General features: G+C 40.8%; 1 protein-coding gene across 1 annotated transcript in view; it reads left to right on the plus strand.

Moving 5' to 3' along the window:
- Window positions 1-22,429, plus strand: part of LOC140733237 (mitogen-activated protein kinase kinase kinase 5-like) — a 175,785-nt gene that overhangs the window by 111,336 nt on the left and 42,020 nt on the right. The window contains exons 16-21 of the mRNA XM_073056295.1: window positions 608-735; window positions 3,632-3,768; window positions 6,320-6,425; window positions 12,417-12,574; window positions 13,542-13,719; window positions 16,379-16,556. Of these exons, the coding sequence (XP_072912396.1) occupies window positions 608-735; window positions 3,632-3,768; window positions 6,320-6,425; window positions 12,417-12,574; window positions 13,542-13,719; window positions 16,379-16,556 (885 nt within the window). The remainder of the gene's footprint in view (window positions 1-607; window positions 736-3,631; window positions 3,769-6,319; window positions 6,426-12,416; window positions 12,575-13,541; window positions 13,720-16,378; window positions 16,557-22,429) is intronic.

The following is a 22,429-nucleotide window of genomic DNA, read 5'->3' on the forward strand; positions in this document are numbered from 1 at the left end:
GAAGACAATGTGTGTATAGGGTGGTGCTGCTCACTGGATTTACCTTGAGATATTGCACAGTGAAGATGTTGTCCACCATGCCTCTGAGAGAGTGGACTCGACCCCAGAGCTCAGGGAGCAGCTCTTCAGCCACTGGGAGGAGCCTGTGGAGGAGGATGTGATGATGATTCAGCAAGAAGATACCTCTACTTGCTGAATTGCAGTCGTACTTCTTTCTGGAGTTAAAACCCTTTCCTGACCACATTGACAAAACGAAGTCAGAGTAAGGCTTCAAAAGTAAATTTTGGTAGATCAGCCATATCTTATTAAATGCTCGAGCATGTTGAGAGGCAGAATGACTTACACCTCTTCATACTTTGTATGTTTGTACGTACTGTGGGTTCAAATTTACATCTGCCAGGTGGTCCTTTTTGGGCTTAAAAAGTTAAGATCAAAATTCACTGATATAAAATTGCTTTATCAAAATGGAAGATAAAGGCGGGGCTTTATGGACTGTCTATACATGTGAATTGTTTAACCAAGTCTTTTTATTTTGAAGAATGTGGTGAGAAAATGTATACTTACAGTATATTTTCAGTAAACTGTGATTCTGTCAAAATACTTTCAGATATTCACAGCCCCTCCATGAAGAAATTGCTCTTCATAAACACCTCAAACACAAGAACATCGTGCAATACCTGGGGTCCATTAGTGAAAATGGCTTCATTAAGATCTTTATGGAACAAGTTCCTGGAGGTATGTTGGTGTGCATTCTGTACAAAATGGGCTGTCTGAATCCCAGATCACCAGGGCTCATCTGTGTTTTAGAAAGATTTTGTATGTACCCAAAGGTTTTATCATGTCATGTACAAGGGAAAATCTGCAGATGCTGGAAATCCAAGCAACATACTCAAAATGCTGGAGGAACTCAGAAGGCCAGGCAGCATCTATGGAAAAGAGTACAGTCAACGTTTCAGGCCAAAACCCTTCAGCAAGACTGGAGAAAAAGAGCTGAGGGTAGATTTTAAAGGTGGGGGAGGGGAGAGAGAAAAACACAAGCTGATAGGTGAGGACTTAAGTAGGAGGAATAAAGTAAACAGCTGGGAGGTTGATTGGTGAAAGAAATAAAGGGCTGGAGAAGGGGGAGTCTGATAGACGAGAACAGAAGGCCATGGAAGAAAGAAAAGGGGGTGGAGCACCAGAGGGAGGCGATGGGTGGCCAAGAAGATAAGGTGAGAGAGAGAAAGGGGGAAGGGGAATGGTAAAAGGGGGGGGGGCATTACCAGAAGTTCAAGAAATTGATGTTCACGCTATCAAGTTGGAGGCTACTCAGATGGAAGATACGGTGTTGTTCCTCCAACCTAAGTGTGGCCTCATCATGACAGTGGAGCAGGCCATGGATAGACATGTTGGAATGGGAATGGGAATTAAAGTGGGTGGCCACTGGGCGATCCTGCTTTCTCTGGCAGAGAGGGATGTCACGTCATGTAGCTACTTACTTTTATAAATGCATTTTGAGGTGGTTGAAGTATTAAATAACATCCTAAGGTATACAAATATGTTAAAAATGATACCTCCAGTATTTTGATCTTTGGAAGTGGCTGCTGCTTTGATTTCTGACAAACTGTTGACAAACATATGTGACTGGTGTATGTACTTTAGTTTTGTAGTTATGAGGTACATTTCAGACTAAGTGAAGTTCTCTGCCCAGATCAGTGAAGCCTTGGTGGTTTTATTGTTTCTTTTATGGAATCTGTGCGTTAGTAACAGCAGCTTTTATTGCCTTTGTACTAAGTAGTTTAGTCACCATTGGTCACCTCAGAGGGCACTTTAGAATCCACTATATGGGGTAAGTCTGGAAACATATTTTGGCTGGACTGGGTAAACCTGGCAGAATTCTCCTCCAGTCAGCCACATGGGATTTCAACCACAACTTCATAGTTTCTGTCATTACCATTATTAGGAATTGGTTTCTGCAATGTTGATCAAGCCTTGGGATTCTGCTCTAGTGGTTTACACACCATACCACCACTGTTTCTCTGTTCATTTAGAAATTATGAGTATTTCAGGCAAAATGTTCGTCTTTTGGTCAGAAACTTCTAGAATAAAACTCAGAATCAGGCTTATTATCACCTACATATATTGTGAAATTTGTCGTTTTGCAGCAGCAATGCAGTGCAATCAATACATTAAACCTATTACTACAAATTATAATAAGAAATATGAAAAATAAATAAGTAGTGTAAAAAGAACAGAAAGTAATGAGGTTGTGTTTGAGTTTATGGGCTGCTCTGAAATCTGATGGTGGAGGGGAAGTAGCTGTTCCTAAAACATCAGTCTCCTGTGTCCTCTCCCTGAGGGTAGTCATGGGAAGAGAACGTGCCCTGGATGGTGAGGGTTTTTAACGACTTGTTGAAGCATCGCTTTCTGAATCTGCCCTCGACGGTTAGCGCTGGTAATGGAGCTGGCACTAACATGTACTTTACAACTCTGCAGCTTTATCTGATACTGTACATTGGCACCTTCATGCCTGACGGTGATTGAACCAGATTTTAGTATGGGGTCCATCTCTAGGACGTAAATGTGTAACTAAGGGATGATATTTCAATGTGACGGATCACCGCCCCCTCCTGTTAGAGACTGGGATTCATTGGTATGAAATCGAGGATGGCAGAAGCAAATGCTCAGGTAGGGCTACCTTTTCCTCGAGCAACACTACCGAGCAATCATGAGCTGGCCTTTCTGCTCTTATTGGATTCTTGTATGTAAACTCTGTTCTCCTTGTCCACAATATAAAAGGGACTGCACTTCGAAAGCATTTAAATGATAGCAAAACAGATTGAAGTATCATCAGATGTAACAAGACAACATATATTAATATGTTTATTTCTGTTTATTTAGAGTAATGTGAATACCTTTGAATGTGTAGAAAAGTTTGTGAAGCTGATGAATCTGTTATTACCGTTGTTCCGGTCTCCTGTTTCATCCTGACATCGGCTGTGTCAAGTTTGCATGTTCACCCTTTAACCACTTATGTTGACCCATGCTCTAGTTTCCTCCCACATTCCAAACACTTGCTGTTTTATTTTAATCGATGTACAGTGCAGAATAGGCACTCCTACCCACTGAGCCGCATTGCTCAGCAACCCCTGATTTAACCCAGGTGGGTGCTCTCGTTTCCTCCCACGTTTCAAACACTTGCTGGTTTGTAGGTTAATTGGCTCAGTGGTAGGGCAGTTGGAGTTGACGGTCTTGTAGCCTGGAATTGCTCACAGGGAAATGTGGGGAAATGGTATTAATGGAGTCCTCTGAATGCCAGCATAGATTTGATGGGCAGAATGGCATCCTTCTCATGAGAAAATGCTAGATGTTGTAGATTGCCAGACATGGTGCATTGCATTTGTTGTTTAATCACAAAGCATTGGAGGTTCTACTCTTAATTTCTACATGTTTTCTCCTATTTGTCCTTTGTAATTTCAGCAGAATATTTGCTAATACAGAAGAAATGTTACCACGTTGTGCCACTTTTTCTGATGTTTCTGTAAGATCTTGCATTCTAATTAGAGTGGATGATTGCAAGAACCCCCCAAGGTTCAAATATAAATAATTATTTTGACTGATGTGTTATTTTTGCCATTATGTCAATGAACAGGCAGTCTTTCTGCTCTCTTACGATCAAAATGGGGCCCTTTGAAGGATAATGAACAGACCATTGGATTTTACACAAAGCAGATCCTGGAAGGCCTGGAATACCTTCATGACAATCAAATAGCACATCGAGATATTAAGGTATAGATTATCTCATTCTCAATATTTGTCTTGTTTCTAGTTCTGAGTAGAATGATTTTTCTGTTACTCATGCAGAGATGATGAAAACAGTGAGTCTGCATGAACTCATTCACCTTCAGCACTTTAGTTAAAAGGATCTTGGATTGCTTCAGTTTCCATCTGACGTTAGGATCACTGGATTTTCCCATTATCCAATGGACAGATGTGTAATACTCCCATGCACTGCTATGGATACAACCAGAGCGGATGGGGAATGAGATGGCACAATGAGATTGGTTCAGAAAGTTTTTGAGAGATCCTTTGCAGAAAACGTTTCAGGAAACAACAGAGGCAAAAGCATCAACTACCAAGAGGGTTTGACAGGGTAGGTACAGAGAAGATTTATCCTCTGGTGGAGGAATTCTGTCCAAGGGCAGTGTAATCTTAAATTTAGTGCTCAGCAATTTAGAAAAGAAATCAAGAAATTTGTTTCTCACAAAGCAGCAATGGAAAGTGGCTCAAGCTTTCCAAGTACACTGGATGCTGGTTAAATTGGTGCTTACAAGACAGAGAGAGAGAGAGAGAGAGAGAGAGATGGAACAGAAAAAGGGAGCTGATCTCCTCATCAGCTGTGATCTTATTGAACAGTGGGGTTGAATAGCCTCCTCATATGGTGCGGTCAACAGGCAGGTTACTTGATGCTGGGTACTTCCCATCTGCCCGTGATTGATGCATTCAAAAGAGCTTGGCCTACAAGAACATCTAACACAGTTAAAATTTCCCCGACCAACACTGATACAAAGAGGATGAAGCTATTTGGAATCCTGAAGTTATAAGTGAAGCACTGCATCTTGGAGAGTTCAATCTGCAGTGAAATGTCAGCTGTCTTCCCAAGTACATGGTGGCAAGAATGCTTCCCTTTCTGCCAATTAGTCTTTTAACGCAAATTCAGCCAATGATTAAAATGTTGAAATGAGCTGCTGAGTTTTTTTTCCCTTCAGTTTATAGTAGATCTGGTTTTATATTGATTCATGCATCACCAAGTAATGGATAATACTCTTCAACTTTCATATTTGTACCAGTAACTTTTCCAGGATCTTTGTAATGTTATATTCTAAAATTCCTACCATTTTAAAGATACAATCCTGAGTATATATAATCCCATTAAACACATAAAACCTGAAAATTTAATATTGTTGCTTTTCATTTTCACATTAAGGCAGTAATTATTCCAATTAATGCCTCCATTTGTTATATATTATTGAATTAATTTAAACAAATAATACTTTTAGAGATCCATGATCAGAAAACTGATCTTCATTCCTTTTTTCTTTATCTAAGACGACAACAGTTTGTATCTTTTCCGTCTGGATAATTGCTAGAAACTGCCCAAATACTACCATCGTTAGACCTTTTCCAGCTTTTCAAACTAGCTGCAAATACCCTTAGGACCCCTTCAGTATTTCCTTGGTCCATTCTCCATGCTTTAACCCTCAGCCTTATCCTTAGCTTTCCATAACATACTTTAATTGAGTGTTCTGCAATTCTGATCCCCTTGGTGCTGAGTTTAACTTTGGCGATATCTAACATTAAGCCCACACTTTCTACACAATAAATAAGTTGGTTTTTAGGGGCAATACTTCTCTTTAAAATGATTTTTTCCCCAAAATAACCTCTACAGCCTAATATACAGTATTTTATTTATTTATCTGTCTACTATGTAGTACCAGATCTTTAACCACAATATTAATTAGTTTGCTTATTTAAGCATATTGCATCGCTGGTTGGAAAATACAGCAGATGAAAAATGTCAGGTCAGGGCACGTGTGGAAAGGAACTTGTCTTCATTTATTCCATTGAAAGTATTGGTGGCCCTGGCAATGGAACAAAAAAGAAGTTCTCCCTGACATCTACACACTCCCTTCTAACTGCACCACCTTTGTCTGTCTTTGCTTTTGCCTTTGTGCTCGTTTATACACTGCATCAGAATTGGGTTTATTCTCGCTGACATAAAGTTTGTTGTGTCGTGGCAGCAGCAGCGGGCAATACATAAAACTACCATAGGTTTCAATAAGAAGCAATGCAAAAGAAGAATAATGAAGTCGTGTTCATGGGTTCATGAACCATTTGGAAATCTGGTGGTGGAGGGGAAGAAGCTATTCCTCAAACATTGAGCCTCCTATACCTCCTCCCTGGTGGTATTAATGAGAAGGGGGCAAGTCCCCGACAGTGAAGATCCTTCATCAAGCATTGTCTTTTGAAGATGGTGGGGAGGGTTGTGCCTATGATGATGGAGCTGGCTGAGTCTACAGTCCCCTGCAGCCTCTTTAAAAGTCACTCTTTAAAAATAACAAAAATGACAAAGCTAGTTGAAATCATGAGTTATTAAGTTCATGAATGTGTGGGAAAAGACAGAATGTTAACCGACAGTCCAAAAATGTACTGATGATTTATCATGTTGATGTGAGGAATAATTGCTGCATGTATTTTACATAACAGGTTGGCTGCTATGCTAGAGATAAGAGTTGAGAAATGCTCTGTTATTAACAAAATAAACTAATTATTCTCCCAGGGTGATAATGTCCTGATCAACACCTACAGTGGGATCTTGAAAATTTCAGATTTTGGTACCTCTAAAAGACTGGCAGGAATCAACCCTTGTGCTGAAACATTCACAGGTACGAAGCGATGAAGTATTCATTATTAGGAAGCTTTTGTGGTTACATTGCTTTTATGAAGTGTGGCTGATGTAATTTTCAAGAAAGGTCATGCAGTAGCTGTTTATAAAATACGAGGGAGTTGGCAGAACAAATGAGGGAGTAGGCAGGCAAAGTATTCATTTAGAAACTGCTGGTAGATGTGAAACGCTATTTTTTTTTAAAAAAAATGTTGGTTTAACCACATAATTGAGATGTTATCTATACTTTATCAGCATCCTGCTGTTAAAAAACACTGTAGCTTTGTGAAATTATTAATCACTGAAATTAATGATTTTAATACACATCACAATCTTGCTGATAAAGTGAGATGCAGTTTGAGCCAGAGTTAGTTGTTTGTTAGAAGTCGTTACTTCAATGAGAAGGGATCTGTGGTGTCTATGAGCCAGTTGGTGTTCGGCTTGCCAAATCAGGGAACTGCTTGTGTTGAAGACAACAGCATTGTCAGGAATGTAGGCTGCAGTTTTGGACACAAATTTATTTCAGATGGCATAAAGATTTGCTTTATCTTGAACATCTGTGGCAGGCCAGACAAATTATGGGAAGAGAAACAGGACTTCTTTTATACAGATAGATAATTGTGCTTTTAGATTTGGGAGAACAGAACTCTCTGAGAATAATGCAGTTGCAGCCACATTACAAGCTTTCTGGCTATGGCCCAAAAGCTGTTCACTCTGATCAAGATTCGTCAGAAGAGACTTGTATTTACTGCATTAGTTTCACTGGGAAACTACATAGCAAAATAAATTGCCAGAGACACTTCTGCATAACAGTTGAAACACAGACAGTTCTTCCTGTGGATCAGATGGTCTCTTCTTCATTAAACTTTCATATCGCTTGATTCTGCAATGGCATTGCATGTGCTAATTCAGTCATTGTCACTTATTATTTTATTACCTCTCAACCATCAGGCTCCTGAACCAGAGTGGATAATTTCACTCACTCACCATAGCATTGAACCCAACCCATGCAATCACTTCCAAAGACTCGCGTTCTCAATGTTTGTTTATTTATTGTTGTTTCCCTTTCTGTATTTGCACTTCTTGTCCTTTGCACACTGGTTGTTTGACATTCTCTGTGTATAGTTTTTCATGGATTCTATTGTGTTTCTTTGTATTTACTGTGAATGCCCACAAGAAAATGAATCTCAGGGTTGTATATGGTGACATGTACTATGATAATAAATGTACTTTGACGTTGAACTTAGTAATGCATCTATGTGCAGTACTGCGTCCTGGAATTTCTGTTGTGTAGAATATATCATTTAGGAGCTCAGGGAATGGGAAGTATAGGGGTGCAAGTAAGCCAGGAATGACTAGCATAGTTTGCTAATAATAAGCTAGGTCTGTAATGTGACCATACCTACAAAAACAATTAACTTACTTTCATCTTCAGTGTAGTTGCGTGGAAAGATTGCAAGTTGTTAAAGCAGGTACATGGATAGTGTATACCAGTGAAAGATTTTCTCCAACATCGACACTGACTGGCATGGCTTTCCTATATCTCCAAATGGAACTTGTTACACGAACAGAAAAGGAGCAGGAATAGTACAGCTGGCCCTCAAGCCTCCGCCTTCAATATGATTATGGCTATTCTTCCTGGGCCTCGGCTGCTCCTCCACGCTGGTTCCTGAGTATCCTCGGTTCCCTAACCTTTCAAAACGATATCTCCTTCTCTTTAAATACCTCTACTGCCCTCAGTTCTACAGCTCTTTGGAGTAGAAAATTCTACACACTCTGAGATTCTCTGCTATTGGAAACATCGAGCTATCTACTATTACCTGCCACCTAAAAATTCTACAAGAGCTTCCTTCAATCTCCTTAACTTCAAAGAATATGAATCTCTTTAGCTTCTTGTAACAGAGCAACCCTCTCATCCCTGAAATTAGCCCAGTGAATCTCTTTGGACTGCCTCCAGTGCCAGTATATTGTTTCTCTAGTATAGGGACCAAAATGATGCAGAGTACTCCAGGTGGCCTCACCGACACCCTTTACAATTGTTCTCCATCCCTCTTGCAGTAAAGGCCAAAATGTCATTTGGCTTCCTAACCACTTGCTGCACCGGCCTGCTAACCTGTTGGGATTCATGCACAAGATGTCTAGGTACCTCTATACTTTTCTCCATTTAGATAATAATATGTCCTTAGATTACTCTTTCTGAGGTGGGTAACCTCGTACTTTTACACAATAAACTCCATAGGCCAGATTTTCTGCATACTCTCAACCTACCTAGAGCTCCTCCACACCTGACTTATCTACATCCTGTACCAGCATTTGGGAGACCAGCGAGCTGTATTTACAGGCTCGTGCGGAGCTGCTGCTATCTTCTGCCTGGGAACTTCATTCATGACCATCCAGAACCCTAAACGTTCCTTGCAAAGAGAACACAAGGGATTCTGCAGATGCTGGAAGTCTAAAGTAGCACACACAAAATGCTGGAGAAACTCAGCAGGTCAGGCAGCATCTATGAAAAGGAATAAAGTCAGTGTTTTGAGCCAATGCCCTTCATCAGTTCCTCCAGCATTTTGTACGTGTTACACTTGAAATGAGACTTCCATTATAAAATACAGGCCTCAGATGCATTCTGTAGACCCATTATGGAGTGAAGGATGCTTTGGGGTGATCTTCGAGAGGTATATAAAATCATAGATAATGTGGATGCTCACGGTATTTTTACCATGTAGTGTTTCTAAAATGGGAGCACATAGGTTTAAGATGAGAGGGGGGAAAAATTGAAAGAGTACCCGAAGAGCAAGCTTTACACACAGAAGCTGCTGGTTATATGCCAGAGCAAGTGGTAGACATGGGTACGACTACAACATCCGAAAGACGTTTGGATAGATACACAGATAGAAAAAGCTCAGAGGCATATTGGCCAAACACAGATGAAAGGGGCTAGTTCAGGAAATTATTTTGGTCGGCATAAATATAATAGGCTGAAGGGCCAGTTTCCATGCTATGTAACTCTGTGACTCGATGAGCTAACATGTGCTTTTAAGGGTGAGCAAGTGATAGAAGAGCTGGCTGCAGCTGCCATTGGTGTGGCTGGAGATTCTGCTTGGTGGGAAAGGAATGCATGGAGACCACATTACTGGGGGGAGGGGGGAGTGGACAGAGCTCCTTAGATAGGGTGGAAACAGGAAGGGATGGTTTGCTCCATGATGTTGGTTTTTGGGAAGTGGGACCAAGAAGTTGGTCATTGTTCAGAATGGAGAAGTCAAAGTGTTCAATGGGATAAGTATCTTAATGGAAATAAAAAGCAAGGGCTGTTCATTTGGGAAAAGTTGGATGTTGAGATGTGGAGGCAGACTGAAAAGTCTCAATCCCAGAGTAATGATGGGGTAGAGTCAATGTCATATTCAAAGTTCTAGGGACAGCAGAAGGTTAATAGACAATAACAGTTTCCTTGGTATGTGCTACAGTCTCTGAAGGTTCCGGTGAATGTATTGTGAAAATCTGCCCAGGTGTGGGGCCAAGCATGAGGTTGTAGTTTGATAAAATCACAATGTTTTCCATAAAACCATTAGACACAGGAGTAGAATGAGGTCATTTCACCCATTGAAATTGCTCTGCCATTGATTTATTTTCCATCTCAGCCCCTTTCTGCTGTCTTCTTCCCATAACCTTTGATGTCATTGCTAATCAAGAAGCTATCAACCACCACTTTAGATAAACCCAATGACTTGGCCTCCATACTCATCTGTGATAATGAATTGCACACATTCACCACCCACTGGCTAAAGAAATTTCTCCTCATCTGTGTTCTAAAGGGACTTCCTTCTATTTTGAGGCTGTTACCTCTGATCCTAGCCTATCCCACTACTGGAAACATCCTCACCACGTCCATTCTATCTAGGCATTTCAGTATTCGGTTCTTTCAATGAGCTCTCCCCTCGTTCTTCTAAACTTCAGTGGGTACTGGCCCAGAGCTATCAAACCCTCCTCAAACCCAGGACCGTTCTCATAAACTATAATGGCCCCAAAACTACTCATGGTACTCCAAATGCGGTCTTCTGCTGCAGTCTCCAAGTGTGGTGAAAATACTGAAAATATGGGCTTTTTGGGTCGTGGCTTCCTCCCATTAGTACTTCAGGTACATGCATGTTTAAAGTGCTCCTCCAAAGGTCTGGAATCTACTTTTACTGGTGTGCTAGACATTTAGGTGTCCTTACGTCACTAAGTGTCACTCTGCAGTGACACATAGTGATGCAAGCCTGCAACTGCATGCAGGGAGGATAATGTTCTCACAATAATGTTCAGTATATTTTACAAGGTCATGGGCAGAGGAACTGGGTGAGAGGGTGTTAATGGAGGAGCTGATAGGATTCCAAGCCAGGTGAGGGAAGTGAAGATTAAACCGTAACACGATGTTCAATGTTTCACTCAATGTTATGGTTGCCATCCATTGGAAGCTTGTGTCTGCCCACTTTTGTGTGTGAAATGGAGAGAGTGAGAAAATGGTTACTATAAAATCATGAAACACTGCAGAGAAACAAACCCACAAATCCTCACTCAAAGTGACCTAGTCTACACGACAAGGGGTTGTTTCCTCCCCCAGAGCGACCTAGTCTACACGACAAGGGGTTGTTTCCTCCCCCAGAGCGATCTAGTCTACACGACAAGGGGTTGCTTCCTCACCCAGAGCGACCTAGTCTACACGACAAGGGGTTGTTTCCTCCCCCAGAGCGACCTAGTCTACACGACAAGGGGTTGTTTCCTCACCCAGAGCGACCTAGTCTACACGACAAGGGGTTGCTTCCTCACCCAGAGTGACCTAGTCTACACGACAAGGGGTTGCTTCCTCACCCAGAGTGACCTAGTCTACACGACAAGGGGTTGCTTCCTCACCCAGAGCGACCTAGTCTACACGACAAGGGGTTGTTTCTTCACCCAGAGTGACCTAGTCTACACGACAAGGGGTTGTTTCTTCATCCAGAGCGACCTAGTCTACACGACAAGGGGTTGTTTCTTCACCCAGAGCGACCTAGTCTACACGACAAGGGGTTGCTTCCTCACCCAGAGTGACCTAGTCTACACGACAAGGGGTTGCTTCCTCACCCAGAGTGACCTAGTCTACACGACAAGGGGTTGCTTCCTCACCCAGAGCGACCTAGTCTACACGACAAGGGGTTGTTTCTTCACCCAGAGTGACCTAGTCTACACGACAAGGGGTTGTTTCTTCATCCAGAGCGACCTAGTCTACACGACAAGGGGTTGTTTCTTCACCCAGAGTGACCTAGTCTACACGACAAGGGGTTGTTTCCTCACCCAGAGCGACCTAGTCTACACGACAAGGGGTTGTTTCCTCACCCAGAGCGACCTAGTCTATACGACAAGGGGGTGTTTCTTCACCCAGAGCGACCTAGTCTACACGACAAGGGGTTGTTTCCTCCCCCAGAGCGACCTAGTCTACACGACAAGGGGTTGTTTCCTCACCCAGAGTGACCTAGTCTACACGACAAGGGGTTGTTTCCTCCCCCAGAATGATCTAGTCTACACGACAAGGGGTTGTTTCCTCACCCAGAGCGACCTAGTCTACACGACAAGGGGTTGTTTCCTCACCCAGAGCGACCTAGTCTACACGACAAGGGGTTGTTTCCTCCCCCAGAGCGACCTAGTCTACACGACAAGGGGTTGTTTCCTCCCCCAGAGTGACCTAGTCTACACGACAAGGGGTTGTTTCCTCCCCCAGAGTGACCTAGTCTACACGACAAGGGGTTGTTTCCTCACTCAGAGCGACCTAGTCTACACGACAAGGGGTTGTTTCCTCACCCAGAGTGATCTAGTCTACACGACAAGGGGTTGTTCTTGAGTCTGTGTAAGTGCAACAATTCACACTGAAGGCTTTCCTCACAGGCCTCACCACTGCTCTGCTCTTCATTTAGAGTGAGGAAGAAGAGGGGCAAATTCCTTTTTCTGCAGGAGGCTGAGTTTATTTTTATTTACCGTTCAGGAACACTTCAGTACATGGCTCCTGAAATAATAGACAAAGGACCAAGAGGATATGGGAAACCTGCTGACATATGGTCACTGGGATGTACGATTATTGAGATGGCTACAGGGAAACCTCCGTTTTATGAACTCGGAGAACCTCAAGCTGCTATGTTTAAGGTAGGCTCTTGCACTTAAGAAGTGAGTTCAGGCTAAAGAACAAACTTGCCGAAATCCAAGAAGTTGCTACAACTAGACCAGAGATGCTGAATACACAGAAGAGATCATTCAAAGTCAGCACTGAGAATAAACAGAGCAATACCCTCCAGCTTCTGCCTCTTTTCAGGACTAAACAATGAGCAACTGTCATAAACTAACCAGAGTAAAAGTGATGTTAACCATAGTGATTTCAATGATCAATAAAAGCCAAAGCCTTGCAAATGCTGGAATAAGTCAAATGGTAAAAATATCCCAGAAGGCAATCAGCATCTTTGAAAAGAAAACAGTTAATGATCAGGTCAAAGGCACTTGATGGTAGCTTGTATGTTAGGCTGTACAGGTAAAATGTGATTCCCTCCAGCAGATCGCTATGTGTTGTTCTCACAAGCTGTATGCTCAGTCTGTTTGTAATCTCCAACCAGAACACAAGTACATGTTCATCAGGATATGATTCCTGACTCAGGGTCTGGGCCCGAAACGTCAACTGTTGATCCCCTCCATAGGTGCACTTTGACTAACTGAGTTCCTCCAGCAGTTTGTGTGTGAGTTGTACAATTTGGGTACTTCACTGTGATGTGCCCTGAAATCCTTTTCTTCTGCTTGGCCTCATGCTGCCTGCAGCATCTATTCCTATTGGTTTGGACCGTAGAACCCCTTTGCATTTAATCATGCTTGTGTTTCTCTGGAATTGAAGGCCAGCATTTTCCTGCAAGATTCAAATCGCTAAACCGTGATAAACGAGTTTTATCTCATGACCACATTGACATATTTAACAACAATGATAAATTAATTCCAACAGCTCATTCATCTGCCAAACTCTTTCAATGTCATTGCCTTGATTCCCATCAATTGTTGAGTCAAGTTCTCCGAAATGTGTTTTGCCAAGATCAAGAGGTAATTGCTTCTATGCATTGCACATTTTTTGTAGGTTGGGATGTTTAAAATTCATCCAGATATCCCAGAGTCTATGTCACCAGAAGCCAAAGCATTCATTCTCCATTGCTTTGAACCAGAACCCGATATACGAGCTACTGCTACAGAGTTGCTGTTAGATGAGTTCCTGAAGGTTACCAGCAAGAAGAAAAAGACCCCATTAAAACAACAAGGTAAGCAAGTCAGAAACACCTGGCCCGTACTTCTGCACCATTTTGCAGCTCAGGCAGTGGAGCTTTTTTTAACCCTACTTTTCAGTCCTCATAACTGTTTTTTTAATGCCTTGTGGATTCAAGACAATTCACCTTAAAAAAAAAATGTTCAAAGTGTTTCAATTATTTCAAACAAATTAGTAACTTATTAAATACATTTATTGTTTCCTGCGAAATGTTTTAATGATATATCTTTATTAATTCCAAAGGAAATTACACTGTCACTGTAGCATTATAAGTGCACAGATATAAATATCAGAGGAGAGGTAGAAAGAATAAAAAAAAGTTATCACAAACAGTCTACCAAGAGGGGGACATCACTTTCCTGGCTATAGGTTGACTCATTAAAGAGCCTAACGGCCGAGGGTAAGAATTACCTCATATAGCGCTCTTTGGAGCAGCGCGGTTGTCTTGATCTGTTACTGAAACAGACCTTGTTCAGCCAAGGTGAAACATTGTCCAGAATTGCTAGGATTTTCCATAGGGTCCTTTGTTCTACTACAGCCTCCAGTGTGTCCAGTTTGACTCCTATAATAGAGCCAGCCTTTCTAATCAGTTTATTGAGCCTGTTGGCATCACCTGTGATGCCATTGCCCCAGCACACCTCCACATAGAAGGTTGTACTGGCAACAACAGACTCTTAGAAGATGTGAAGGAGAGGCCTGTATACTCCAAAGGACCTGTCTCCTCAGGAAATTAGACAACTCTGCTTTTCTCATACACATCCTCTGGATTGGTCCTCCACTCACGTCTGTCATCCAGGTGCACCTCTTTTTGCAAATGCTACTCTTTCCATCATTTTATAGGATAGAACTGAAAGACTGGCAGACAAAACTACCCCAACTAATTTAGATATACAAAATAAATAAGACTGGGGCCCATCTTGAGTAGATTTAAAAGATCTCATTATTCTATTCAAAAGATTTGGGATTGGGGTGGGTGCAGTGTGAAGGGAATTTCTCCATGTTCTCTTCTGTACCTATCCAGATTAACATGTTATTAATCTAATTGCTAATTGGTCTGTTTACCTACAAACCAAAAATGATGTCATTTCAAGAATAAATAACCGGTGCGTATTGCTTTTAGGTTCTTGATCCTGTGAAAATTCTCCAATATACCTTTTCTGCTTGAAATACCCTGTCCAACCATTGTCTTTATCCACTGCCCATTTAATGTGAGCATTCAACTTGATCTATAACATGTATTCTCAGATTTAGGAAGTCCTTAATTAATTTGGATGTGTCATCATTAAAAGCTGTCTTTGAGATACAGAGATTTTATAAAATGTTACTTGGGGCAATACAGAAGAACTTCTGTTCCTCAATATGACCATTTTTACTTTTACTCAACATAATGATGCACTTTACTATTTCTGATTGTTTTTGTTCTTTGTATTTAAACAAAAGCCAAGACAAGTCATTTTGCTAGAATCATAAAAAGAAAATGGATGGATGCCTCACTGATGTGTCTACAGTACACTTTTTGTTCATACAATTTTTACACTCAGTGGCTGCTTTGTTAGGGATACCAGTACACCGGCTCATTTATGCAAATTTCTAATCAGCCAATCGTGTGGCAGAAACTCAATGCATAGAGGCATGCTGACATAGTCAAGAGGTTCATTTGTTGTTCAGATCAAATATCAGAACAGGGGAGATATGTGATCTAAGTGACTTTGACTGTTGAATAATTGTTGGTGCCAGACAGGGTGGTTTGAGTATCTCAGAAACAGCTGATCTCCTGGGATTTTCATGCACAAGAATCTCCAGAGTTTACAGATAATGGTATGAATACCAAAAACATCCAGTGAGCTGCAGTTCTGTAGGCAGAGTGCTGCAAGCTGACAAGAAGGTGCCAGTAACTCAAATAATTTCACATTACAACAGTGATGTGCAGAAGTGTATCTCTGAACACACAACGTGTCAAACCTTGAAGGATGGGCTAGAGCAGCAGAAGGCCATTTGATTAGGTGCCTCCTTTGCCTAATAAAATTGCCTCTGAGAATATTATATTACAGATGTTTTATATTGTGCAGTTGTTAGCATGTGAAATCAATGCAAATAACTAAAGAAATGAAATGATAATAGATTCATTTAAAGCACTTAAATCTTACATCCATTTACATTTATAAACAAAAATCGACAAGCCTGTTGAAATGAATGGGGCCACATTAAATATGTCGACTCTGGTTGGCATCAAGGGGAGAGGCAAATGAGAAATTTATTCAGTTCTTCAGCTAAGAATGTTACATTTGCTGGAACCATCCATGCTGCTATTTAAATGTACTGACACACAAGTCTGGAATGCGCTGATGAGCACACGAAAGCTAAGTAACAATTGTCTACCAGAATTATCAGCTAGCCCTCAATGTGATTCAGCCCAATGCTTGATCAGAAAGTTTTAATATCAGGATTCAGTTTAATCCCATAGTGTAAGGAATAGAATTCCAGGGACAATTATTACTATTAGTGAAGCTCAGGACAGCTGTATCCTATCGAGACGTGGGAGTTTTCAAAGAGAAATTGTATAAATACGCACGTTCTTGTGTTCTTGGAGAAGTTGAATGTTCAGCATCACCCTAGTTTCTATTTTCTTATTTTTCTGCCTATTTCCAATACAGATTATCTTCGCAGCATATCCCTTCCTGTTCCAGTCGTTGTGGAGGAATTGAGTAGTGGCAGCGAATTTGGTTCAGTGTCACCAGATTCTGACTTGAAACAGGATCCTTTCTTTTTCAAAACAAGGGCAAAATCCTGTATTGAAAAGGAGAACAAACCACCAAGACCTTTGTTACTCAGGTAAATCAACTACCTAATATTCCTGCAAAACCATTTGGGTCCACTTCAATGCTGTGGATTTTCTTTTTATTTTTATGGAGTCAGGGTAAAACGGACTGAAGATCAGTTTTTTCCTTTTTACTGTTATCTTCTATTGTTTTCACTGCATCAATAACTGCTGTAAGCCAACGGTCAAGGTGACTGCACCAGCATTTATCTGCATTTACTAACACTGGTCAATAGTTGCTATTTTAGAGAATGCGACAAAAATGAAGCAATTTTGTTAGTGCCTGAGATTTTGCACACAACCCAGCTGATGTAACAATTTTTTAGGATGACAGGGTTGAAAATCATTCAGTGACGCGATTTGTTGTAACCTCACTTCCTTCATTCACAAATTAATCAATTGGTACTTTGCTCTTTGATCTCCTTCACCTATTCCCTCCCGTGTGCTCACTGAACCCTGTTCAGCTGTTGCTCCTGTGGCTATGAGGGAAGGGGGTGGTGTGTTCCTAGAAAACAGTTTGTATCACAATTTTGTGTAATGCAAAGCTGAGTCACAGAACATGGAAAATAGAACAGTACAGCACAGTACAGCACAGGACAGTCCCCTGATCAACATGGCAAATTAAACTCATCCCTTTTGCCTGCACATGATTCATGTCCATCTAGAATCTAGATAGACACAAGCACAACAGACATTTAGATAGATATAAATATTCAAGATATATATATATATATAACTTGAATGCCACTAATATATATATAAATTTGCTGCTATGAAACTGACAAGAAAAATATAAATAAGTACTATTATTTTTTAATTAATTTATTTAGGTTTTTCATGTAAATTCCATGATAGCAAATTTTTATTCCATGTCTCTAAATTTTAAGGGGAAATTAGTGAATTCATTAAAGGCAATTTTCCTTTAGCTGAAAGGCTGTAACATGGGGTTTGCCTGGAATTTGACAGAGAGAACCATTGCATCGTAAGTGGAGGGACAATTTTATGATTGCCTGGGTTAAAAACAATAATTCGTGACTCTCCGTAGCTGGATGCTATAAATTGTATTCTTAAACAATCCGTTTCTTGCCCACTTTGCTTCTGAGTGCAGATAATCACAGTGGTAATTACGCAAAACTGTCATCTGTTAACAGTAATTAACAGTTTAATGCATAAGAATTCTTCACAGATTGTTCTCCTTGGCTAATGGATTTTTTTTTGTTTTACCTTTGAGTCAGAAGAAAGGCAGATAAATGCTATGTTAGCATTCATTTCTAGAGGAACGGATATAAAAGCAAGGATGTAAAGCTGTTGCATTATAAGGTATTGGTCACACCATATTTGGAGTATTATAAGTAGTTTTGGCCCCATACCTAAGAAAAGATGTGCTGGCAATGGAGAGGATCCAGAGGAGGTTTACAAGAATGATCCTCAGGAACGAAATGCTCTTCACACCTCCAAACATATAAGTAGTGTTTGATGGTTCTGGACCTATACTCATGGTAGTTTAGAGGAATGTGGGGGAGGGGGGAGGTTGTGGGAATCTCACTGAAACTTACCATATTGACTAGATAGAGTAGATGTTCAGAAGATGTTTCAAATAGTGGGAGAGTCTAGAACCAGGAAGCGCAGTCTCAGGACTATCTTTTAGAACAGAGATGAGGAATTTCTTCAGCCAGAGGGTGGAGAACCTGTGGAATTCATTGCCGCAGATGGCTGTGGAGGCCAAGTCATTGGGTATATTTAAATCAAAGGTTGATATGTTCTTTATTAGTAAGTGTGTCAAAGTTTACCGGGTGAAGTCAAGAGAATGGGGTTGAGAGAAAAAATAAATCGGCGATGATCAGATGATGGAGCAGAGTTGATAGGCTGAGTGGCCAGATTCTGCTCCCATGTCTGATGGTCTTATGGACTTTTACAGAAAGTCATTAGCTGGAGCACTGAACATAACAGAAATACATTAAATGTCTATTCATGAAAAGAGCAGCATTGGCATTGCAGGCTTTTGAGATCAGATTGTGAACAGACATTACTGTTTCAAACATGCAGAAAATCATTACCATCAATGTTCCCTCTAATTTTTAGTTGTCGGTGTGCACAAAAATCTTATATTGTACAAATTTTTTTCCTGTGACAAATGTATGTGCGCACTGAATGCACACATGGCACAGTTTATGTAGGTTTACAAAATATTTGACATAAAACTGCACAGAATAACAACAAAATAACACACTTACTTAAGCCACTCAGTTATTTTTTCTCTCTCCTGTCTTTGGCACTTACCCATTCTTTGTAAGCTCCATCTGGACTCATAGAACTTCCATCCAATTGAAAGCTTTTGATTCTCATTAACATATCCAAATGACATTCACCTAAACAGTTTCTCAGCTTGTTTTCGAGTTGATTCATTAGGCTAAAAACTCGCTCACAGTCCACACTAGATGCAAGAAAGGTTCCCCCAATGTCCATCAACTGTGCAAGGTCGCAAAACTGTTCATTTTGAAGTACAAATGCCACCATTTGAGCAAAGTTTGAAATCAGTTTGGATTTAATATTTTCTTGCACGGAAAATTTGAAATTATTAAACTGTCTAACTATTACAATATTTTCAGCTAGAAAATCATGATATTCTGGACATTTTAGACTTCGATCTCCTCTGGGTTTGATCGTTTTTGCTCTTGCTCATCTGCACTCAACCATAACATAACTGTAACACTCCTGTAACGGGTAATGACGGGTTCTGTTGCCTGAGCTTTTGTACACCATCCAAATGGGATTTACTTGTCAAATGACACTTCAAAAAGTCAAGTTTCCAAATATCATCCAACTTCTTTCCACTAGCAAATTCTCTACCACAACTTTTGCATCAGGACAATACAAACAGATAACTCCAGTTTCCGAATCATACATAAATGTTTCTCGTAGCTGAACATTCATGACCTCATGAGCTTTCGGTGTAGCAGTTTCTAATATTTTGTTAAGCCGTTCGACTTTAAACAAATTTGCAGTTCCTTTGCGCTTCACGCCCTTCGCTTTTTTTGAATCCGACATAGTGAATCAATATTTTTTTCAATAAAAACTTAGTAAGCTATCTACAGGATTTGAAACAGATCTTTGTGAACTGTACAATATGAACACTGATGGCCAAAGATGGCTGCCGCCATGATGCAGCTGTACAAACCGGAACAGGAAAGGTGAGGTGACGTAAATTAGTGACGTGCATTGTGGTATTTGAAAAATCAACTAACTAGTTAACAGAAACATTCAGCTAAAAGATTATTTTCAATAAGTATAATTATTAATTACCGGTACTACATTATTTTAGGTAACTAACCTTTTCTGCGCACATTAATTTCCTTTGTGCGCTGGCTGAAATTGTGTGTGCACGCGCACAGCTTAGAGGGAACATAGATTACCATACTGATGATTAAAATTAATGATGAATTGGATTCCTGAAAATAAGTTGGAATTAAAATTTGCAGTAACACAGATTATTTTAAATTACGTAGTCTGTATTGGGGATTTATTTGACAGACTTTTAAATAACATATATAACTGAAGAGTCCAGGCACTGACCACCTCCAGCAAGAGTGGACTTGACACTCAATGGTATCACCTTCAACAAAGCCCCTAACATTAATATCCAGAATATTACTGTTAACTAACTCAACTAGATAGTGCTGGAGCTACAAGAATGAGTCAGAGGTAGGATATTGTATGGTAAGTGATTCATGCCCCAAGGTCTTTACACTGCCAAATTAAAAGTTTGATGGGGAACCACAAAACTTCTCATTATGAAGCAGCGCAAATCATCCGCCCTAAACATCCATTTCCTGAACTATCAGTAGCTACAGTATACACTGCAGTTAGTCAGCGAGGCTCCTCCTACAGTACCTCCCAAATCCATGCACTCTGCTATCACGATCATGCAGGGAGCGGAACATGGAGCACTGTCACCCGAAGGTCCCCTCCAAGTCACCGTGTTGGAAATCTGTTGCCTACCACTACCCAGCAACAGTGTGGATCTGACTCCTCCAGAAGTAATGACAACTTGACAACACTTAGAGCTGGACACTAAATCTCACCCTTGCCATCAAAGCCTGGAGAAAGGATGAGATCCTGAAAAAAGAATATATTTGAAATGAGGGGGATGAGTAATGAATATAAAGGAGCATTGAATAAACAATCTGCAATAATTTGTGAAAAGGAGTTCGAATAAATGCTTTTATTTATTAATGGGACTTGACGTCACTGGCAATTGTTTACTCCTATTGTTTCTGAACTGAGAAGGAGGTTATTGAACGGCTTCAGCAACGGAAATGTAATCTGACAACAGTCCTGTGGTTTCCCGGTACTTTTATTGAGAGCGGCTTTTCCCCTTTTTCTTTTATTTGTTGTTGTTCCTTTCCACGCCGGGTGGCGCATCGGGCGGAAACCTTGCCGTTTCTTTAGCATTTACCTGCTTTGTTACGAGGCGAGTTGCTAGCTTGATGCTCGTCCCAGCACAGATGGAAAGCGTGCAAGGAGCCGGCTGGATTCAAACTTGGGACCACTCGCCTCAAAGTCTGGTGCAGATGCTACTGCACCACCAGCTGGCTATTTCTTAAAATCCCAGCTGGTGTGGCAGGATTTGGACTCCGATCTCTGGGTTGGTGGTCCAGAAATTGAACTGTTTTGCAGAAATTTCATCACTTCCCCACCAAACCCTCCATGTTAGATCAACTTCAAAATATTCATGCTATGGGAATCGAATATCAGAATTAAACCAAGTGGATTTAACATGACCCAAATGGAGAATAGCGCCCCTCTTATCTTTTCCAAGCAATGTAGAATTATGAATGATTTTGAAATGTTCCTGCCACTCCTCGCATCATTTCTGATGCAGTTTTATATTGTTACTAAAATTCAAATACCGTAAATCCATTCGAGATACAAAAAGAAGTGGTGTAATGAATCATACTTTAATTTCTAACTAAAAAGAATAAATTATACCGAGGAAGCAATCCAGTTTGTGTCCCAAGCTGATACAATGTCAGGGAAGGGCTGCTGGTTCAGGTGTGTGCCAACCTGTGAAGCTAGCTGTGCCGATCTATGGGTCTCATTTAAATGTTGACGGTGAATTAAATGAAACTCATCAGTCTTGGAAGCCAGAAATTTAGACCCAAAACTCCTTTCCTCCCACAGATGCTGCTCAACTTACTGAGTTCTTCCAGCAGATTGTTGGTTACCATTAAGTGTTTTGTTCTCACATGAAATGGAAATAGCCAGGAGGTATTTGTGAGCATGTTGCAAATGGTCCTTTAAATCTGAATTATTATCTCTCAGTTTAAATGACGCAGGAGTTACTTTCTTGGCTAATGTTGAGACTTGGCATTACAACTGCTCTTGGTAATTTGTTAAATAATTTTTAAGTCTGTGAGACCATGTTGTTAAGAGAGCGACGGAGAAACTAAAGAATCTACATTTGCGCTCTCAGGTCTTCTTCCACTGGTCCGTTAAATTTAAACAATCTCCCTCAAAAGATAATTGGCAAGTTCCTTATAATTAAGTGCAGCCCACAGCACTGGTATAATTGTTGCCTTTTTGAAGCAAGTGGGAACTTCCACCCATAGCAGTGAGAGGTTGAAAATGTCCTTGAATACTCCTGCTAGTTGGTTGGCACAGGTTTTCAGAGCCTTACCAGGTACTCCATCGGGACCTTCTGTCTTGCAAGGGTTCACTCTCTTTAAAGACAGTCTAACATCAGCCTCTGAAACAGAGATCACAGGGTCATCAGGTGCAGCAGAGATCTTCACAGCTGTAGTTGTGTTCTCCCTTTCAAAGTGTGCATAGAAGGTGTTGAGTTCATCTGGTAGTGAAGCATCGCTGCCATTCATGCTATTGGGTTTTG

Source organism: Hemitrygon akajei, chromosome 9 (genome assembly GCF_048418815.1).
Source record: "Hemitrygon akajei chromosome 9, sHemAka1.3, whole genome shotgun sequence".
NCBI classification, from domain to species: domain Eukaryota; kingdom Metazoa; phylum Chordata; class Chondrichthyes; order Myliobatiformes; family Dasyatidae; genus Hemitrygon; species Hemitrygon akajei.